The following is a 22,071-nucleotide window of genomic DNA, read 5'->3' as shown; positions in this document are numbered from 1 at the left end:
CTCCACGTACATGTAGAATTTTGGCACCCTTTTATATGACCAATGATTCATACTCAACCACATTATTAGTACAAGCGAATTACAACCTATGTGTTGCCAAATATGTTTCTCCAAATTAGGCTAATGAGTTCAACACCAGCTCCACTACCTTTCATTGATTTGGATCCATAAAAGGATAGAGTCCACACTTGATCATTTTCATATTCCATGGGTGATTTTACATTTGAATCCTTGGATTCTTTTTTATGTTCTTCTTGTCCTATTTCACCTTCTCGAATTCTTTCCTACTATGGGTCCAAAATTTTCATACAGGATGAGTTCACTTTGACCACATTTTCTGGTATCCATGCTTGTGGAACCATTTTGGAAACTTGTGTAATTGCTTGTTTGCACATGGTGCATGATATCTCAGAATAAAAAGCATTATGTATTTGTTGCCCGACTATAGAATTTGTTCCAATTCTATGAGTCATTGTTCATATTTAAAACTTGCCTAGTTTTAAGCTTTAAATTGATCATTTTATCTGTGAAATTTGCAAGTCCTTAAGTCTCCATGTCCCCGGCTTGTTAGCAGTTCCGGATAGTACTTGAGATCATTGAAATCCAGCTTCTAAGCCTCAAGATATAAAAGGTTAATGATTGCCGCCAAAAACACGTATTTATTAACCTTTAACTTCTTAAAAGGTTAATGTTAACCACCCAAAACATGTTTTTCTTAACCTCCAAGTAAAAGGTTAATGTTAACCACTAAAAATACGTTTTTCTTAACCTCTCCTATAGGTTAATGATAGCATTCGAAAACACATTTTTCCTAACCTAAACTCTCAAAAGGTTAATGAGAGCTACCAAGAATACATTTTAATTAACCTCTATAAGGCAGTTATTAACTTGTTTAAAACTCTTCCACAAGAAGCAAGATATGTACATGAGAGAAATTGGCAATAAAAATGGAGAAGAATCAGATGGAGTCCGAATTAATTTAGCATTTGCAATGAAACGTGATTTAAATTGTAAACAATGGGAAGTTTCTTAACTACATATTTGGGTTTTGAATGAATTATAAAGGTGATTGGCACCAACCAAATAAAAACCAAGACATCAAATCAGTAAATTAAGCTCAAAGGAAGTAAGAGTCCTCTAAATTACAGGGCAGACTGTGCAAATAGCATAGACCATTACAAACTGAAATACTCCTGCAATGTGCAATATAAAGCCTTCTTGGGTTGGAGAAGGGCTATTTTTCACATTATTTAAATGTCAAGCCATTGTTCAATTACATAGCCTCACACCTTAGATGTGAACAATCCACATGAGTAAGAGATTCTCTGATTGCTTCGTTGCCAACCTACGATAATACCTGCTGTTTGAAAATTTGAACGTCTCTACTTTCAACCCGTGGTATTTGGAATAATGAAACTACACCCACAAGTCATAGACTATTTGATGTAATGCCTCAATAGGAAGGTGGTGAGTATGAACCAGGCATGTAAATTGTTTAACGAAATGCTTGACAGATAAAATGGTCATGTCTTCCTCCTAGCTCTGACTTTTCCTATTCCGACGCTTGCCTGTTACCAGGTTCAAGAGAAGAGTAAGTTGACTGCCCGCATAACCTCAGAGGTGTTGAGGATTTTGGTCAAGGCTTTAAATAAAAATGATTATGAAGAGGTGAACTCATTACACTTCCAAGCTAAATCATTGTCCTCTACAGGAGTTTCTATGCTGGAGAATCTCCAAGATAGCTATGAAGTTTGTTTATCTTTCTTGTGCTGCTAGAGTTGCCGCTTTCCTTCGGGTGTATTGTTGGATGTTCATAGAGGAAGTGACATATTATCTTCAGGCAAAGTTGGATGAAGAAAGCTCTATTTTTTTGATAGCTCGAAGTGTAAATTTTCTATGAGAGAAATTTAATATTAACGCTAAGTCATTCATGGGCGTCCCAAGCCTTATAGAGGAAGAGGCCACAGTCATCCTGTTAGAAAGAGCATCTCTAGAGAAGTCTACTTTATCACTAATCCAACTGCACCAAGTAGATAAACCTGATGGTCATCACCTCAACCCGCGATAGACATCTTTGTGCTTGTGTCGTGCCTCAGCAAGCAACTCCTGATTCCACTAATGCAAATTTTAATACTAATTTTAGGGAGGAAGAGAGTACTAGAAATTCTTGTGAATTCCAATGAAGAAGAGGAGGCTCGCTACATGTTTGACACAATGCCAGAACGAGACGTGGTCTCAGGAATGGGATGCATAATATGAGCCTAGCAAATTGCACCTATCTCTCATACATGCCCACCTACTTTCTATGGTAAAGACGCTATGCATCGTGTTAAATTTCTGACAATCTAGTGGGAATATATCGAGTTTATATGTTTTTGAGAGTCGGCTTTAAAGCCTTATCAACATCCACACTCAAAAGAGAAGAGTTTGTCATGGCATGCAAGGCAGTAGACTGCCATCAAAACGGAAAAGGCAATATCATATACACATTTCCAAGTTTTCCCATCAAGATGTAAGACCATCTAATATATTGTTAGATGACACAGATTCTGATATTTCTCATTCAAGACCTTTGGGAGAAGAGCTGCATCTGAATACCAGAGCTCGATTGGTGGAAGGTGGCTTTCCAGTTTGTAATTCAAAATGGGAGGAAAGCATGACAGGACTGCGGCTTTAAGGTTTGGAAGATCCACTCATTAAGTCACCCAAGTTCGAATCAGAATTCTCATTTTCTTTGTAACTTGGCATATTTGAGAAAAGGATTGGAAATTAAACCATGACGTATAAGTATCAGAGGCCGGATTATGCTCCTGTTTTAAGAAGTACGCTTCCAGATATCGGTGATACCATTTTAGGAAATGTTTGCCTTCAAGACTTCTGGTCATCTCTTGTGAATGAAGAAAAGACTTCATTAGCTGGAAAAATATTGGAAAGTGGCTTGGCTCAAGCAGGCAGACATCCCATTTCCGTACAATGCCCAGAATTAGTGTTGGAATGCATGAAGGCTTATCATCCAAGCCCTAGAGAAGTTCTTTCATCAAACAATGAAACAATTGCCCGCCTGGACCCTGCCTCTATTGCTATCATTTTTCGATTGCCCGCTAGGATGCAATATGCCAGCAATAATCTAAGAGCTACCAAGGAATATTTTACTGCCAATCAAACCCAATGTTTAAATACTGTGGCAAGATCGTGGTTCTTCCAACCAAGAAGAGGCAAATCTCAATTAGGAAAATCCATTCACAGATCATCACTGAAAGAAGATGTGGTGAACATGGTAACCTTGTTGAGCAGGATTGTTGGTCTTCGGGATTCACACGAGTTCGAAGGTTGGATGTTTCTATTCATTAATATGGTCTGCGAAGGAAAACAATACCTTGATTGGGCTGAAATTATCAGTGACTCATTGCATAGACAGTTCATGGGACTTAGGGAAAATGACTACTTTTATATGACTTCATACCTTTTTTATGCCATTGTAAGTACCAAAAGTTGGCCAGGACTTAACCGGCAAGGCATTTATGATGACACAACCATCATTTATAATCATCTTCCTCAAATTCAGTATGATAATAGCCTACACCATTTCAGAAGAGTGAATGATGCATTCACCATGCTAACTGTAAGGGAAATTCAGGGGAAGATTGGGCTCAGGATTTCACCAGAGGCAGCGATGAAAGGACAAAAATACGGAAGTGTTTTTATACAATTTCCAAAGTTTACTTATATCCGGCTAGTTGCCTATGATGGATGTCCGCTGATGTTACCAAGATTCGCTGATGATAAATTAGTCTTAATTGAAATGTGCAGGCAAATCAACCAAATCAATAAACTTTGCAGGAACAGGAGGACAGATGAAATAATTTTTCCTATTGGCATCAGATATTATAGTTGTGACACTGCATCAAATGCCAGGAACATTGAAATATCTATTGCCACGATAAAATTGCATCCTTACACGATGTGTTTCCCTTATGATAGTAAGGGCTATGCTGTGAATGAGTTGAAGTTAAATCCCAGTCTCGGTCACTTCCTGGCTCTAGAAGATTTTTGGGAGGATTGTGAAAATGACTTCGAAGTCAGGAAGAGGGATTGGATGCAGCTTACAGTACGATAGGTAATAGACTTCAAGTTAGACATTGATGTAACAGGCATTGATGATGATGAGATTTCTTTGGTTGATCCTTATTATTATGAGAAAATTGAATTGCTAGAGCTCCCTACTATGGATTGGTCAATTCCCAAATTGAAAATCTTGAAAGAGAGGTCTTCCTATGTTCTTAAAAGAACAAGAGACTGGATCAATAAAGTCAGAACCGAAAAAGCAACTAGTGAATCTCAAAATAAAGAGGGGAGAAATAATATAGGGGAATCGTCTCAGATGGCGATAGAGGCCACTTCTAGTGAGCAGATGCAACAACTGGATATAGATGCTCAAGATCAAGATGAAGGTTTGAATCAGCCAGATAAGTTTACAGTCCAAAGGAAAAGGACAAGAATGAAAGGTAGAAGGAATGAAAGAGACCAAAAAAGCAATCAAATTGATGAATCACATGTTCTAGTTACATCCCCTCGTGATGTAGCCATTCCTCACTTGAGTCTTCATCCTCCTGACATGCCCATAATAGACATTACACAGTTAGATGACCCGTTATCTAATCCGGAAGACTTAATGATGGTTGCTGAAAATGTAACAGGTGCCGAACAAGTTTCAAAGGTTACACATTCATGGTTCCAGGAGAGTCTTCAGAAGAGGAAGAAAGTTGTTCAAGTGGTTCCACCTCCATTTGATATGGTCTCTAGCATTCTTTAGAAGACTCCTAAGGCGAGAAAGACCAAAGTGATGTCCAGGTTAGCTATTGATAAAACTTTAGGCAATTTGTGTGTGGAATTAGCCAAGCCTATAGTTAAAAAGAATGTTGATGAAGCATCTGAATCAGATTTCATTCTAGAAAACGTTGACCTTGGTCCTTCTAATGCGGAAAGAGAGTTTCAAAATTTTGAATTGATTGCCGCTCAGATGTTGCAAAGGGCAAAGAAAGAAAGAAGAGCCAAAGAGCAACTCAAAGAACAACTTCAGATGATGGTAGCTTATGTTAATTCAATCAACAATCCTTCTAATACCCAAGTTGTGGCCACCTCGCCAGTTCTAATAGGTCTTGATGGTATTTTAGATCATACTATTGTTCAAAAAATTGACCAACAAAAGTCATATAGTATGATGATCAAGGCTTGGATAAACAGGATGATAGAAGATGCTTCAAAACTTATAACTAGAGTAAAAGAGATATGTGGGAAAGCCATCACGCAGATACAGGAAATTTCTAAGGAGCTGGAAAATAGCAAGGAACATAAATCCAACTGGCAAAAAGTAGCTGATGAATTAAAAGAAATGGCCAAGTTGGATACGAGCACCCTACTCCTTGAGAAAATTATTGCTGATCCAAGTAACAACCAAATACGTATCTGGAGTAAAAGTGTTGGTTGGAAGATGATAAACATCAATAAAGGGATCACTAAGTTCGAGAAGTTAATAACTTCTTTGGAGCAACTGAAAACAAAAAGTACAAATGAATTAATCTCTACTATCACAGGTGGGGTGCCAGTAAGTGATCTTCAGCATGTTGATTGTCAGTTTCTCCTTGATTCCTTCAGTGTTTAGATTCATTCAGAAATAGAGAACTGGGTGTCAAATGCTGAAACTATGATGAAGCTTAGCCTGGTTGCAGTCACGCTGGGAGATTGTAACATTTCAGCCTATTGGCAAGAGTCAGAACAAATCCAAGATAGATACCTCACAGCCAAACTCAGGATGGAAAACGTGTTCATTCCGAACTACGAATCAATGATGCTCATCCAAGATTTACACGGCTTTCTGAGATAGATCAATTATGTCCAGATAGATAGGGCTAATAGCTAGAAGAATTAGTGATTGTATATGCAAACATTTTTAGAAACTCTAGCTAAAGTTTTGTTTTTACGAGTTTACTTGTATAGGTTAATTTTCTTGAGGTTAATTAACCTTCCAAAATTTCGTATTTCGGAGGTTGTTATTAACCTCTGAGAGGTAGTTATTAACCTCTATGTCTATATAAGGACACCTTTTGGCTTTGTAAAGGGACTTTTTGGTTGGAAAAATAAGGGAACACTATGCTGAAATTTTGATCTAGGGATAAATTTTGGAAAGTATGTACACTTTTTATCTCTGAATTGAAAAATCTCTATTACTTTTCTTGGTGCAAGGAAATGAAATGAGATTTTCTTTGGGTTTCTTATTTTAAAATCCAATTTGTTATACGTTGTAGTGGACATTCTCATGGTACTATGTGAATGTTTATGGATGATAATGAATGTGCTTAATAATACAGGTTGCTTTCAAGCGTAGTTCTTGAGCACCTCTGTTATCGATCTTGTTAACCACCGAAGGTTGTGAGGGCGTATGGTGCATTCGTCTTCCATGACTTTCTCTTGAACTTTGAAGTCTTCGATTCTTTAATCGAAAAACCTTTTTAAAATTATATCATACGAGGGAGCTGCCCCTCAAAACGCAAAGGAAGGTCGCATACCAAGGGCCTATCCAACTGTTGTGAACGGTTTGCCACACATTCCGTTGGGAAATTCTACTGTGACAAATCTATTTACCAACAAATTTTTGGCGACTCTACTGGGGAGGACTGAACAGAAAGATTGACAGTCGCCTACGATGAAGTACAATGGTGCTTCCACATGAGAACGTTTTTCCTGTTCTCCAACCGAACCTTGGCTTTCAAGACACCCAGGAAGATATCATCTCAGACTTGAACACTCTTGCCTGGAGGTGTAGATGAAGTGTACAAGAATATCATCAAGTTAATCGAGTTCTTGAAGAAGAAGAAGAGTTCAGAGAAATCTTGCGAAGAGCCCCTATTGGTCAGGACGTTGTAGTTATTGAAAGAATAGTGGTCATTCCAAGAAGAAACAGACAGAATTTTGGTCATATTCAAGGGAAAATAAATAATAACAACTAAGCTGGCTGATAAACCATACACTCGAGTTGATAGACAAAAGGGTTTGGTAGACGAAGATTTTGAAGCCCTTCAAAGGTTAGATTTTAAGCCAATTACTCCTAAGAAGAAGAAAAAGGTCAAGTCTGTTAGTAGGTCTTCTTCTCCAACTAAGGCTACTATTTCCCCTATGGCCTTTCAAGCTTTGCTTTTGCCAGGTACTATTGTACCTTTGGCTATAAATTTATAGCCCTTGAATATCATTCTTCCGACCATGGCACATCAAGCACCGTAGCCACCAGTCCCATGGGGAGCTGCTATTGGCCCTCTAAATTTAGGAAACCAACTACATGACATGCCCGTTGGTTCTCAAAAAATTCTTCCCAAGTTTTTTGGTGATGGAAAAGTCACTACTAATCAGCATACAAGTGCATTCTTTACAGCAAGTGGTGTTCTTGCAATCCAACATGAAGATGTTTCTGTCTGTCTTTTTGTTGAAACACTCACTGAAGCCACAGTTGAATGGTTTGGACAGCTACCAGCTGGATCAATTACCTCTTGGGTAACTCTGATTCAGGCTTTTGAGAGGAGATTTAAGATTGCTGAAGATGAACATTTGCTCCTTTCCCAGTTGACTTCAATGAAGAAGGAAATTCATGAACCCATGCAAGAATTCATTGCTTGTTTTAATCAGACGGTGAATCAAATTCCTATTAAAAAAAGACCCACTGAAGAAAATCAAATGACTTTCTTCATCAGTGCTCAACCTTCTGATGTAAGTTTTCAAATATGAAGGACAAGACCCGTTAATCTAGCGGCTGCGCAAACCTTGGCTATCGAGGTGGAAGATGACTTGCTTAGTTCAGGAAAATGGAGTCGTGATCTACAAAAGGGAAAAGGTCAACAAGCCCCTGTCACTACCACTGATCCTTTATATCAAAAATTGGCTAATGATCTATTACAACTCAAAAAGTAGTTGCCCTCTAATCCTCCACCTTTGTATCAAGATATTCCAAGGAGGAATTATCTGCCATATCAACAAAATAGAAAAACTAAGTGGCTACCCCAATCGACACCAAGATTAGCCATCGAACATCCCTCATCATCTAGTAAACAAGCTGCTATGTGTGATTTTCACCTAACAACAAATCATGATGGCGCAAAGTGTCTTGAGATGGCTAGATTCATGCAAATGCATTTGACTGCGGAGAAGATAGAAGAATATGTGGCTCCTGAAGACGTGACAGAACTCGTTGTTGGAACCTCTTCCATAAATTTCCTAGAGTATGAATCTAATGATGACCAAACTGAAGATATCAACAATCATTCTTGCAATGCGACTACACCAAGTTGTAGATAGAGATTGGAAGAAAAATGGAGTAAACAAGCAAAAGAAAAAGCTTCTGACGAGACTACTAAGAGGATTTTGTCTCGTAAGCATACTCCACAAGAGCCTTCTCAAGCCAAGGAGACAGATAAGGGTAAAACACCTCCCACCATGGAAGACTCTTTTGATTTTATTGATCATTGCAAGAAGACCAAAGTACAAATTTCTCAATTGGATTACCTAAAAGCCAACCCTCATCAATTAGAAAGGTTGATCCAATGTGTTGGCAAAGAGAAACGTTCACCTGAAATCACTATCAACCATGAATCAGGAGTTTCTCTAGAAGTGGAGGATAATTTGGAAGGGCCCATGACTGAGAAAGAATCTTTTTTTGTGGCATCTTTGTCAGACAAACCTGAGCCTTTCTATGTTTCTCTTTATATAGCTGGATGCAAGTTAAGTAATTGTATCATTGATTCTGGTGCATCTGATAATGTCATGCCTTCAAAGGTAGCACATGCCTTGGGTCTCTCTCTGAATAAACCTTCTAGAAAAGTGTATTCTATGGAGGCAAAACAAGTCCCGCTAGTTGCCCAGTTGAAAGATGCTCAAGTAGCACTTGCAGCACATCCTGAGAAGAAGTTAAAACTGAACATCCTGGTTGCTGATATTCCTGCTAGTTATGGGATGCTTTTGAGAAAAAGTTTTTGCAAAGATCTTGGTGGTGAAATCAAAATGGACATGTCTCATGCCCTTATCCCTATTGGAAATAAGAAGGTTAAGCTTGGTCCTGAACCCAAAGCTAAATATACAGTGTTGAAATCAGATGATCCCAGAGCTGAAATATTATATGTTGATATTGGGCATGGAACGTACATGATGACGTCCAATGAAGGAAATGTAACTGAACCTCTCATGCCTGATATAACCAATGAATTATGGTCGATGGAGTTTGACGGAAGTTCTTCTTCTTCCGGTTCAGGTGCTGGGATAGTGTTGATGTCACCACAAGGAGAGAAATTTCCAAAAGCTTACAAGTTGGCTTTTGAGACCACCAATAATACCATGGAATACGAAGCTCTCCTAGTTGGTCTCGAGTATGCAAGATAAAAAGGAATCAAACAACTCAAGGTATCAGGAGATGCAGAATTAGTTGTCAACCAAGTACGTAGGCAATATCAAGCAAAGAATCCAAAATTGAAGGCATATAGGAATAGAGTGTGGGATGAGATCGAGCATTTCGATGCTTTTTCCTTATTTGCTATTCCTTGTGAACAAAATTCTAAGGTAGATTGTCTTGCAGTCTCTGCGTCTCTACTTATCCCTCATCCTGAGTTCAACAGAGATGTTTATACAGTAGAGATGATTCATAGACCCAGTGTGCCTAACAATGATCGACACTGGCAAGTTTTTGATGATGATGGGCAAATAATTGCATTTCTCGAAGGGAGGCCTTCATTTTCAGACCTAAAATTTAAAGGATCATGCAATCATAATAGAAAAAAAGAAGATGATCCTGAGGTTATTCAATTGGAAGGTAATGTCATCCCGAGAGGATTAGTCACCCTAGAGAGACTTTTTAATAAAGAAGACAAAAGGAAAGAGAAAGTTGAGGACACTAAACCTTCTAATTGTTCGGGTTATGAGAAAGTAAATATTGGTTCTCAGGAAAATCCAAGGATGGTTCTAATAGGGAAAGATTTGACATCTCAAGAGAGAGAAGAGTTTACAAGGTTATTGAATGCTTACCAAGATGTTTTTGCTTGGGGTTATGAAGATATAAAGGAATTAATGGATGGGAAATTTAAACATCAGATTCCCTTGAAACCTTGTTCAACTCCCTTTCGGCAAAAGGAAAGACAATTCAATCCCAAGGTGGTAGATGCTATTTTCAATGAGGTTGATAAGATGCTTAAAGCAAAGATTATCTATCCCATTCACCACTCAACATGGGTAGCTAATATTGTTCCTGTTAGGAAGAAGAATGGTGAGATAAGAATATGTGTTGACTTCCCCAATTTGAATCAGGCGTCACTCAAGGATAATTATGGACTCCCTGTCATGGATCATATTCTGCAGTTGGTATCTGGCTCTGAACTCATCTCAATGTTAGATGGCTTCTTCGGTTATAACTAGATAAGTGTCGCACCTGAAGATCAACATAAAACATCTTTTACCACTCCATGGGGTATGTTTGCCTACAATCGTATGCCTTTTGGTTTGATAAATGTTGGGGCCACCTTCCAAAGGGCCACGGATCATTCATTCAAGGATTTCAAGAATAAGATCATTGTTATGTATCTTGATGATCTTACAGTGTTTTCAAAATAGAGAAGAGATCATGTGCATCATCTAGAAGCAATATTACATCGATGTTGAACTCAAGGCATCTCACTGAATCCTAAGAAGTCTATATTTGGGGTGATAGAAGGCATACTACTGGGGCATATTGTCTCCAAAGAGGGCATTCGGATAGATCCTAAGCGGGTGAAGGCTATCCAACAATTGTCACTTCCCATGAGTAAACCAGGAATTAGGTCTTTTTTTGGGCAGATAAACTTTATAAGGAGGTTCATACCAGACTTCTCTGAGATAACAAAGTCAATTGTGGATATGATGAAAGGGAATACTAATTTTAAGTGGAAAAAAGAAGGTAAGGCTTCTTTTGAACAAATCAAGACTGAAATTGCTCATGCGCCTACCCTTTCTTATCCAAATTTTTCTAAGGATTTTCATTTGTATTGTTATGCCTCTGAAAACACTTTATCTGCTATACTTACCCAACCTGACAAAGACAATACCGAGGCCCCAATAGCATTCATGAGTATCCCTCTTAAGAAACATGAATTGAAATACTCTTTGATCGAGAAAAATGCTTATGCTCTAGTTAGAGCAATGAAACAATTTAGGTTTTACATCCTAAACTCTCACTCCAAGGTGTTCATTCCTAACTCTGCAGTGAAGACTATTCTGACACAACAAGAAATTGGCATGAACAAAAGGGCCTCCTGGATAGCTAAAGTACAAGAATATGATCTTGATATCAAACCTACAAAGCTTGTCAGGGGAAAAGGTTTGTGTAAGGAAATTGCGGAAGGATCTTCTAAAGAAGGGACGAAGGAAGAAATGCCTTTAGTTTTATTCATTAGTAATGTTGATGATTGGTTTTCAAATATTGCCTATTTTCTGACATATGGGGAATGTCCTACTCATTTATCACCTAAAGAGAAGAGCACCTTAAAATTGAAATATGCAAAATACATTCTTTGGAATGACGCCTTATACAAGAAAGGGATAGATGGTACTTTTCTGAGATGTGTTGATTCTGAACAAAGAAAGGAGTTGCTTCAGTTATTTCATAATGAAGCATGTGGAGGTCATTACTCCGCATCAGTAACAGCTTACAAAATTTTGAGAAATTGTTTTTACTGGCCCGAGATATTCAAAGATGCAGAAGAATGGGTGAAGAAGTGCGATTCTTGTCAGTACTTCAAAGGAAAAGTTCAATTGGTTGCACTGCCCTTGAAATCAGTGGTGATCGAAGAACCCTTTCAACAATGGGGTTTGGATTTCATAGGTTTTATTCATCCTTCATCCTCTGCTGGACACACTCATATTTTGATGGCAACTGACTATTTTACCAAGTGGGTGGAAGCAACCCCAGTAAAACAAACAACTTCAGAAGCGGTGTGCAATTTTATCAAACAAAACATTCTGGTTAGGTTTGGTGTGCCGAATAAAATTGTTACTGACAATGCTACCAACTTCTCTTCTCAAGAGATATCATCATTTTGCTATCAATACAAGATTATTCTCTCTCATTCCTCTGATTATTTTGCACAAGAAAATGGTTAGGTGGAATCAAGCAATAAAAATATTATGACCATTGTGCGAAAACTGATAGATGTTAATCAAAGATCCTAGCACAAGCACCTGTACGATGCATTGTGGGCAGATCGTATTACTAAAAAGAGAGCAACGACATTTTCTCGCTTTGAGATCCTGTATGGAACTAAGCCAACTCTTCCTCTTCCTTTAGAGCTATCCACCTTGAAATTACAGAGTGCCATTGAGAATCTTGAATTCAAAGATGCTCTTGAGAAACAAATGTTGTATTTGACAAAGTTGGAAGAAGAAAGAGAGATGGTTGTTGATAGAATTCAGGAACATCAATCCTGTGTCAAGAGGTTATTTGATAAAAAGGCTAAGCAGAGGATGTTTCAAGAAGGCAATCTTGTCTTGCTTTGGGATAAGTGTAGAGAGCCAAAAGGATTACATCAAAAATTTGACTCCTTATGGAGAGGCCCGTTCCAGATCAAAGAGATATGTGGAAAGAACACTTTTATTTTGTCATACCTGAGTGGTACCCCATTGCCCTTACCTTATAATGGGCAACACCTAAAACATTATCATCAGTAGAAGGTGTCCGTACACCTTTTTGTATATAGGTCATCCCATTTTTGGTGTGCTCTTGTTAGTTGGTGTTGTTTTAGCCTTTCTTTCTATTGTCCTATTTTTGGTTTTGTTCCCTCTTTCATAAATTGGTTCCTCAAATGACTCTATTTTACAGCCCAATGGATAAGGCGCTACTTTATTCATTCTAGATTCAAGCTTCGTCCCTTGTCAGTCCTTGTCCCCAGTTAGAGCCAGCTGTTGCCCGACTATAGAATTTGTTCCAATTCTACGAGTCATTGTTCGTATTTAAAACTTGCCTGGTTTTAAGCCTTAACTTGATCATTTTATCTGTGAAATTTTCAAGTCCTTAAGTCTCCATGTCCCCGGCTTGTTAGCAATTCTGCACAGCACTTGAGATCATTGAAATCCAGCTTCTGAGCCTCAAGATATAAAAGGTTAATGATTGCCGCCAAAAACACGTATTTATTAACCTTTAACTTCTTAAAAGGTTAATGTTAACCACCAAAAACGTGTTTTTCTTAACCTCCAAGTAAACGCTTAATGTTAATCACTAAAAATACATTTTTCTTAACCTCTCCTATAGGTTAATGATAGCATTCGAAAACACGTTTTTCCTAACCTAAACTCTCAAAAGGTTAATGAGAGCTACAAAGAATACGTTTTCATTAACCTCTATAAGGCAGTTATTAACTTGTTTAAAAATCTTCCACAAGAAGCAAGATATGTACATGAGAGCAATTGGCAATAAAAATGGAGAAGAATCAGATGGAGTCCCTAATAATTCACCATTTGCAATGAAACGTGATTTAAATTGTAAACAATGGGAAGTTTCTTAACTACATATTTGGGTTTTGAATGAATTATAAAGGTGATTGGCACCAACCAAATAAAAACCAAGACATCAAATCAGTACATTAAGCTCAAAGGAAGTAAGAGTCCTCTAAATTATAGGGCAGACTGTGCAAATAGCATAGACCATTACAAACTGAAATACTCCCACAATGTGCAATATAAAGCCTTCTTGGGATGGATAAGGGCTATTTTTCACATTATTTAAATGTCAAGCCACTATTCAATTACACAGCCTCACGCCTTATATGTAAACAATCCACATGAGTAAGAGATTCTCTAATTGCTTTGTTGCCAACCTACGATAATACCTGCTGTTTGAAAATTTGAACGTCTCTACTTTCAACCCATGGTATTTGGAATAATGAAACTACACCCACAAGTCATAGACTATTTGATGTAATGCCTCAATAGGAAGGTGGTGAGTATGAACCAGGCATGTAAATTGTTTAATGAAATGCTTGACAAATAAAATGGTCATGTCTTTCTCCTGGCTCTGACTTTTCCTATTTCGAGGCTTGCCTATTACTAGGTTCAAGAGAAGAGTAAGTTGACTACCCACATAACCTCAGAGGTGTTGAGGATTTTGGTCAAGGCTTTAAATACAAATGATTATGAAGAGGTGAACACATTACACTTCCAGGCTAAATCATTGTCCTCTGCAGGAGTTTCTATGCTGGAGAAACTCCAAGAGAGCTTTGAAGTTTGTTTATCTTTCTTGTGGTGCTAGAGTTGCCACTTTCCTTCGGGTGTATTGTTGGATGTTCATAGAGGAAGTGACATATTATCTTCAGGAAAATTTGAATGAAGGAAGCTCTATCGTTTTGATAGCTCGAAGTGTAAATTTTCTATGAGAGAAATTTAATATTAACGCTAAGTCATTCATGGGCGTCCCAAGCCTTATAGAGGAAGAGGCCACAGTCATCCTGTTAGAAAGAGCATCTCTAGAGAAGTCTACTCTATCACTAATCCAACCGCACCAAGAATATAAACCTGATGGTCATCACCTCAACCTGTGATAGACATCTTTGTGCTTGTGTCGTGCCTCAGCAAGCAACTCCCGATTCCACTAATGCAAATTTCAATACTGATTTTAGGGAGGAAGAGAGTACTAGAAATTCCTGTGAATTCCAATGAAGAAGAGGAGGCTCACTACATGTTTGACACAATGCCAGAACGAGACGTGGTCTTAGGAACATGATGCATAATATGAGCCTAGCAGATTGCACCTATCTCTCATACATGCCCACCTACTTTCTATGGTAAACATGCTATGCATCGTGTTAGATTTCTGAAAATCTAGTGGGAATATATCGAGTTTATATGTTTTTGAGAGTCGTCTTTAAAGCCTTATCAACATCCACACTCAAAAGAGAAGAGTTTGTCATGGCATGCAAGGCGGTAGACTGCCATCAAAATCGAAAAGGCAATATCATATACGCATTTCCATGTTTTCCCATCAAGATGTACGACCATCTAATATATTGTTAGATGACACGGATTCTGATATTTCTCATTCAAGACCTTTGGGAGAAGAGCTGCATCTGAATACCAAAGCTCAATTGGTTTAAGGTGGCTTTCTAGTTCATAATTCAAAACAGGAGGAAAGCATGACAGGACTGCGGCTTTGAGGTTTGGAAGCTGCACTCATTAAGTCACCCGAGTTTGAATCAGCATTCTCATTTTCTTTGTAACTTGGCATATTTGAGAAAAGGATTGGAAATCAAACCATGAAGTACAAGTATCAGAGGCCGGATTATGCTCCTGTTTTAAGAAGTACGCTTCTAGATATCGGTGATACCATTTTAGGAAATGTTTTCCTTTGAGACTTCTGGTCATCTCTTGTGAATGAAGAAAAGACTTCATTAGCCGGAAAAATATTGGAAAGTGGCTTGGCTCAAGCAGGCGGACATCCCATTTTCCGTACAATGCCCAGAATTAGTGTTGGAATGCATGAAGGCTTATCATCCCAGCACTAGAGAAGTTCTTTCACCGAACAATGAAACAATTGCCCGCCTGGACCCTGCCTCTATTGCTATCATTTTTTGAGTGCCCGCTAGGATGCAATATGCTAGCATTAATATAAGAGCTTCCAAGGAATATTTTACTGCCAATCAAACCCAATGTTTAAATACTGTGGCAAGATCATGGTTCTTCCAACCAAGAAGAGGCAAATCTCAATTAGGCAAATCCATTCACAGATCATCACTGAAAGAAGATGTGGCAAACATGGTAACCTTGTTGAGCAGGATTCTTGGTCTTCGAGATTCACACGAGTTCGAAGGTTTGATATTTCTATTCATTAATATGGTCTGTGAAGGAACACAATACATTGATTGGGCTGAAATTATCAGTGACTCATTGCACAGACAACTCATGGGACTTAGGGAAAATGACTACTTTTATATGACTTCATACCTTTTCTGTGCCATTGCAAGTACCAAAAGTTGGCCAGGACTTAACCAGCAAGGCATTTATGATAACACAACCATCATTTATAATCATCTTCCTCAAATTCAGTATGATAATAGCTTTTCAGAAGAGTGAATGACGCATTCACCATGCTAACTGTAAGGGAAATTTAGGGGAACATTGGGCTCAGGATTTCACCAGAGGCAGCGATGAAAGTACAAAAATATGGAAGTGTTTTTATACAATTTCCAAAGTTTACTTATATCCAGCTAGCTGCCTATGATGGATGTCAGCTGATGTTACCAAGATTCGCTAATGATAAATTAGTCTTAATTGAAATGTGCAGGCAAATCAACCAAATCAATAAACTTTGCAGGAACAGGAGGAGAGATGAAATAACTTTTCCTATCGGCATCGGATATTATAGTTGTGACACTGCATCAGATGCCAGGAACATTGAAAGATCTATTGCCATGATAAATTTGCATCCTTACACGATGCGTTTCCCTTATGATAGTAAGGGCTATGCTGTGAATGAGTTGAAGTTAAATCCCAGTCTCGGTCACTTCCCGGCTCTAGAAGATTTTTGGAAGGATTGTGAAAATGACTTTGAAGTCAGGAAGAGGGATTGGATGCGGCTTATAGTACAAAAGGTAATAGACTTCAAGTTAGACATTGATGTAACAGGCATTGCTGATGATGAGATTTCTTTGGTTGATCCTTATTATTATGAGAAAATTGAATTGCTCGAGCTCCCTACTATTGATTGGTCAATTCTCAAATTGAAAAGCTTGAAAGAGAGGTATTCCTATGTTCTTAAAAGAACAAGAGACTGGATCAGTAAAGTCAGAACTGAAAAAGCAACTAGTGAATCTCAAAATAAAGAGGGGAGAAATAATATAGGGGAATCATCTCAGATGGCGATAGAGGCCACTTCTAGTGAGCAGATGCAACAACTGGATATAGATGCTCAAGATCAAGATGAAGGTTTGAATCAGCCAGATAAGTTTACAGTCCAAAGGAAAAGGACAAGAATGAAAAAGACCAAAAAAGTACTCAAATTGCTGAATCACATGTTCCAGTTACATCCCCTCGTGATGTAGCGATTCCTCACTTGAGTCTTCATCCTCCTGATATGCCCATAATAGACATTACACAGTTAGATGACTCGTTATCTAATCCGGAAGACTTAATGATGGTTGCTGAAAATGTAACAGGTGCTGAACAAGTTTCAAAGGTTACACATTCATGGTTCCAGGATAGTCTTCAGAAGAGGAAGAAAGTTGTTCAAATGGTTCCACCTCCATTTGATATGGTCTCTAGCATTCTTCAGAATCCTCCTAAGGTGAAAAAGACCAAAGTGATGTCCAAGTTAGCTATTGATAAAACTTCAGGCAATTTGTGTGTGGAATTAGCCAAGCCTATAGTTGAAAAGAATGTTGATGAAGCATCTGAATTAGATTTAATTCTAGAAAATTTTGACCTTGGTCCTTCTAATGCGGAAAGAGAGTTTCAAAATTTTGAATTGATTGCCGCTTAGATGTTGCAAAGGGTGAAGAAAGAAAGAAGAGCCAAAGAGCAACTCAAATAACAACTTCAGATGATGGTAGCTTATGTTAATTCAATCAGAAATCCTTCTAATATCCAAGTTGTGTCCACCCCGCTGGTTCTAACAGGTCTTGATGGTATTTTAGATCATACTGTTGTTCAAAAAATTGACCAACAAAAGTCATATAGTATGATGATCGAGGCTTGGATAAACAGGATGATAGAAGATGCTTCAAAACTTATAACTGGAGTAAAAGAGATATGTGGGAAAGCCATCACGCAGATACAGGAAATTTCTAAGGAGCTGGAAAATAGCAAGGAACATAAATCCAACTGGCAAAAAGTAGCTGATGAATTAAAAGAAATGGCCAAGTTGGATACAAGCACCCTTCTCCTTGAGAAAATTATTGCTGATCCAAGTAACAACCAAATACATATCTGGAGTAAAAGTGTTGGTTAGAAGATGATAAACATCAACAAAGGGATCACTGAGTTCGAGAAGTTAATACCTTCTTTGGAGCAACTGAAAACATAAAGTACAGATGAATTAATCTCTACTATCACAGGTGGGGTGCCAGTAAGTGATCTTCAGCATGTTGATTGTCAGTTTCTCTTTGATTCCTTCAGTGTTCAGATTCATTCAGAAATAGAGAACCGGGTGTCAGATGCTGAAACTATGATGAAGCTTAGCCTGGTTTCAGTCACGCTAGGAGATTGTAACATTTCAGCCTATTGGCAGGAGTCAGAAGAAATCCAAGATAGATACCTCCCAGCCAAACTCAGGATGGAAAACGTGTTCATTCCGAACTATGAATCAATGATGCTCATCCGAGATGCTTACAGGGCTTTCTGAGATAGATCAATTATGTCCAGATAGATAGGGCTAATAGCTAGAAGAATTAGTGATTGTATATGCAAACGTTTTTAGGAACTCTAGCTAAAGTTTTGTTTTTACAATTTTCCTTGTATAGGTTAATTTTCTTGAGGTTAATTAACCTTCCAAAATTTCGTATTTCGAAGGTGGTTATTAACCTCAGAGAGGTAGTTATTAACCTCTATGTCTATATAAGGACACCTTTTGGCTTTGTAAAGGGACTTTTTGGTTGGAAAAATAAGGGAACACTATGCTGAAATTTTGATCTAGGGATAAATTTTGGAAAGTATGTACACTTTTTATCTCTGAATTGAAAAATCTCTATTACTTTTCTTGGTGCAAGGAAATGAAATGAGATTTGCTTTGGGTTTCTTATTTTAAAATTCAAATTGTTATACATTTTAGTGGACATTCTCATGGTACTATGCGAATGTTTACGGATGATAATGAATGAGCTTAATAATATAGGTTGCTTTCAAGCATAGTTCTTGAGCACCTCTATTATCGATCTTGTTAACCACCGAAGGTTGTGAGGGCGTATGGTGCATTCGTCTTCCACGAATTTCTCTTGAACTTTGAAGTGATAGATTCTTTAATCGAAAAACCTTTTAAAGATTATATCATAAGATGGAGCTGCCCCTCAAAACGCAGAGGAAGGTCGCATACCGAGGGCCTATCCAACTGTTGTAAACGGTTTGCCACACATTTCGTTGAGAAATTCTACTGTGACAAATCTGTTTACCAACAGTATTCTACACCAATTGGGTAACAACAAATTTTAAATGGATGCATCTTTTCCTAATTCAACTTCCTGCTTAATGCTTTTTAGGACAAAATTCCTAAAATTCTCAAACATTCCTTCATTTAGTCATGGTTCTGAATCATCCATAACTGGTACCTTATTGAAAGTTGGAGTCACATCAGGACATCCTCCTTGATTGTAACCTTGCAACATTAAAACCTCTTCAGTTTTGGGAATATATGATCCCAAAGTGGTTTCCATAAATAGGATCTCATTATGTTTGCCATACTCAGTGATCAACAATCGAAGCCTTAGAGTGCTCTCTATCCTTATCTGATTGGGAATTCCCTTCCATGGGAGCCACATGTGTGAAAATTCCATTTCGATAGAACCATTCAATTTCCTTGCCCAATCTCTACTAAGAAGCATGCCATACCCTTCAGGAATATCCACAACAAATATGTCAATACATCTTTGAACAAGTGGATCAGAGGCTAATTGCATGTGAATATTTTTTAACTCTCCCACAACTGGGACTTTAGTTTTATCCAATTGTGTAACCTTCTTATTAGTCTGAAGTGGAATCAATCCCAACTTTTTACATATGTCTAATGGTATTACATTACTTGATGCACCAGAGTCAATTAAACAATTATGTAACATTTTCCCAAAAATTCTAACAGATACTAGGAAAGGTGCAGGTTCCTCCTTCCCTTGATAAAAAACCACTAGCTTCTTCCCTTTTGAGTCAAATCTCTCATTATTATGTATAGAATTTCTCCCATTTTGTGTTGTCACAGAATTTTCTACTATAGGAGAGTTATCTCTGATCATTTTCGGTGGAGGATTTTCTGAGAATATTTATCCATTTGACGTAGGCTTCTGATCATCTTGAGAGTTTTGCACCATTCCAATGAAACTTGAAGGATTTTGAGCAAGCTTAGATGCATATGGTGGTACATCACCTGTAACATTGGTTTTTTGTGCAAAATTGTATTGTTGGACATTGGATACCCCTCTTGGAGGATGTGATACATTTTGAGAAATAATCTTCACGGGGGTGTCATTGAAGCTTTCCAATAATGTATCTCTGATTTTTGAAATTTTTATCAATTCATATAGTGGAAGACTCACTTTAATTTTCTTGAATTCCTCTAATACATAAGAACTTAATCTCTTCAATTCCTCTCTAGGAGAACTTCCTTTCTATTTTTGTCCTAGATTTTCACATTGCCTTTGTTCTCCTTGAGAGCCCATCAGTTGTCAATATTCAGGGGAGTCTCTGAGAGGCTCAGAATTATTGTTCGCATTGGGATGCAGAGGAGTTGAAAAGTTATTTGGAGGAACTGATGATGTTAATGGCTCATGGTTCCTATAATTCCTTTGATATGTCTTTATTGGAGTATTACCAGATGTTTGTTGAAAGGCTTGCACTTCACTTGTCCCTTCCAGCAAGACACTATTATATAGAGGAGGGAATAAAAATCCATCCTTATGTAATGATTCATTCGGGGATACTGGTGGAGGTTGATTTTCTAGTGGAACTTGATAATGTGGCATCTCTATAGGACCATTTGCTGAAGCTGGTGGGAATTTTTGATTAGCTTGTATTGGCATGTAGTCCTGAGAATTAGGAGGAGGAAACTTAAAATCATCAAAAACCAATGCTTGGTCATATCTTGGTGTGGATACCATCTCATATCCCATAGGAGAATTCTTAGATGTGGCAGTGTTCCTCACCTCTCCCTTGAAAATATCTGCTGCTCTTTGAAATTTGTGACACTGTAATTTGGAATGTTGACTACTCTCATGTAATCTACACCATCCAAAATGTGCAGCTTCTGCTAAGAAGACTTTATCGGCTGGGCGATTCTCGGATGGGGTGTTGTGCAATGGTGACGGTACGCCCCCATTATTTGGATTAGTGTTCCATGATCTTCTTTGATGATCTTGGTTATTACTATGATATCCTTGATTACCTTCATTGAATCCTTGATTGTTTCCTTGATTACTATTGTGATGTGGAGGGGAATTCCATTGATAACCTCATTTGCTACCTTGATATGACTGATAATTCCTCTGTGCATTTTGCAACTGATTATTTTGATTTCTAAGGTAAGTGACCTCAGTGGTCAAATTTTTCACTTGTTCAATCAAATCTCTCATCTCATCCTTTTTGTCTTGGGTCCTTGTAGAATTTGTCATGTTCTAGAGATAAATAGGTTGTATGGGCATTGCCTATGACATAGGTGTTCCAGGAAGCAACACCAACTGGTTCGGAGGGGCAGGAACTAGATTGATAGTTGGAGCATAATTCAAAGCTCCTTGATTCAATGTATTTGCATTTCCAAAATAGTTGGGTGCTCCATTCGTAGTTGTCAGAGATCGTAAACTAACTTTCTCCACCTCAACATATGCTTGGATCAAACTTGTAGGAGCCGGATGATTTTTTTGAACAAACATAGACATGAAATAGTCTAGGGCTGCATAGAAGATAGGTCGTGATGCATCATCTTCTATGTGATATGGATCACACAATCTTGAATAAGCCCTTTGAAATTGGTTATTGAAAGCACCAATTGATTCACATTCTTGTCTCCTTATCTCAATAAATTGCCTATACAATTCTGTAGCAGTGATAGGCAATCTGACCGTCCCAAGGAATGCATCCTTCAATTTTTGCCAAGTCTATATTGAATTTGAAGGTAGGTTGATATACTATTAAAATGCTTCCTCACCCAATGAATAAGGGAATAGTCTACATGCAACATCCTCATCTTGCATGTTTCTATTCTGGAGGACATCCTCAAAAATTTTAATGTGTTCATCAGCAATGTGGTTCACATCATTCACAAAGAATTTAGAACCAGAAGTGTTTAGGATTCTTTGGCATATTGTTGTATGTAGCAAACGTTGCAAG

General features: G+C 37.9%; 1 protein-coding gene across 1 annotated transcript in view; it reads left to right on the top strand.

Moving 5' to 3' along the window:
* LOC149575241 (origin of replication complex subunit 6-like) overlaps positions 1-2,259 on the top strand; it is a 40,992-nt gene extending 38,733 nt beyond the window's left edge. The window contains 1 exon segment of the mRNA XM_089816013.1: positions 2,144-2,259. Within this exon segment, the coding sequence (XP_089672139.1) occupies positions 2,144-2,259 (116 nt within the window).
* The last annotated feature ends 19,812 nt before the right edge of the window (positions 2,260-22,071 follow it).

Source organism: Cupressus sempervirens, chromosome 2 (assembly GCF_028749045.1).
Source record: "Cupressus sempervirens isolate cs-2001-9-10 chromosome 2, ASM2874904v1, whole genome shotgun sequence".
Taxonomy (NCBI): Eukaryota; Viridiplantae; Streptophyta; class Pinopsida; order Cupressales; family Cupressaceae; genus Cupressus; species Cupressus sempervirens.
Note: the sequence above shows the minus strand (reverse complement) of the source record. Positions and strands in the feature narration are given on the sequence as shown.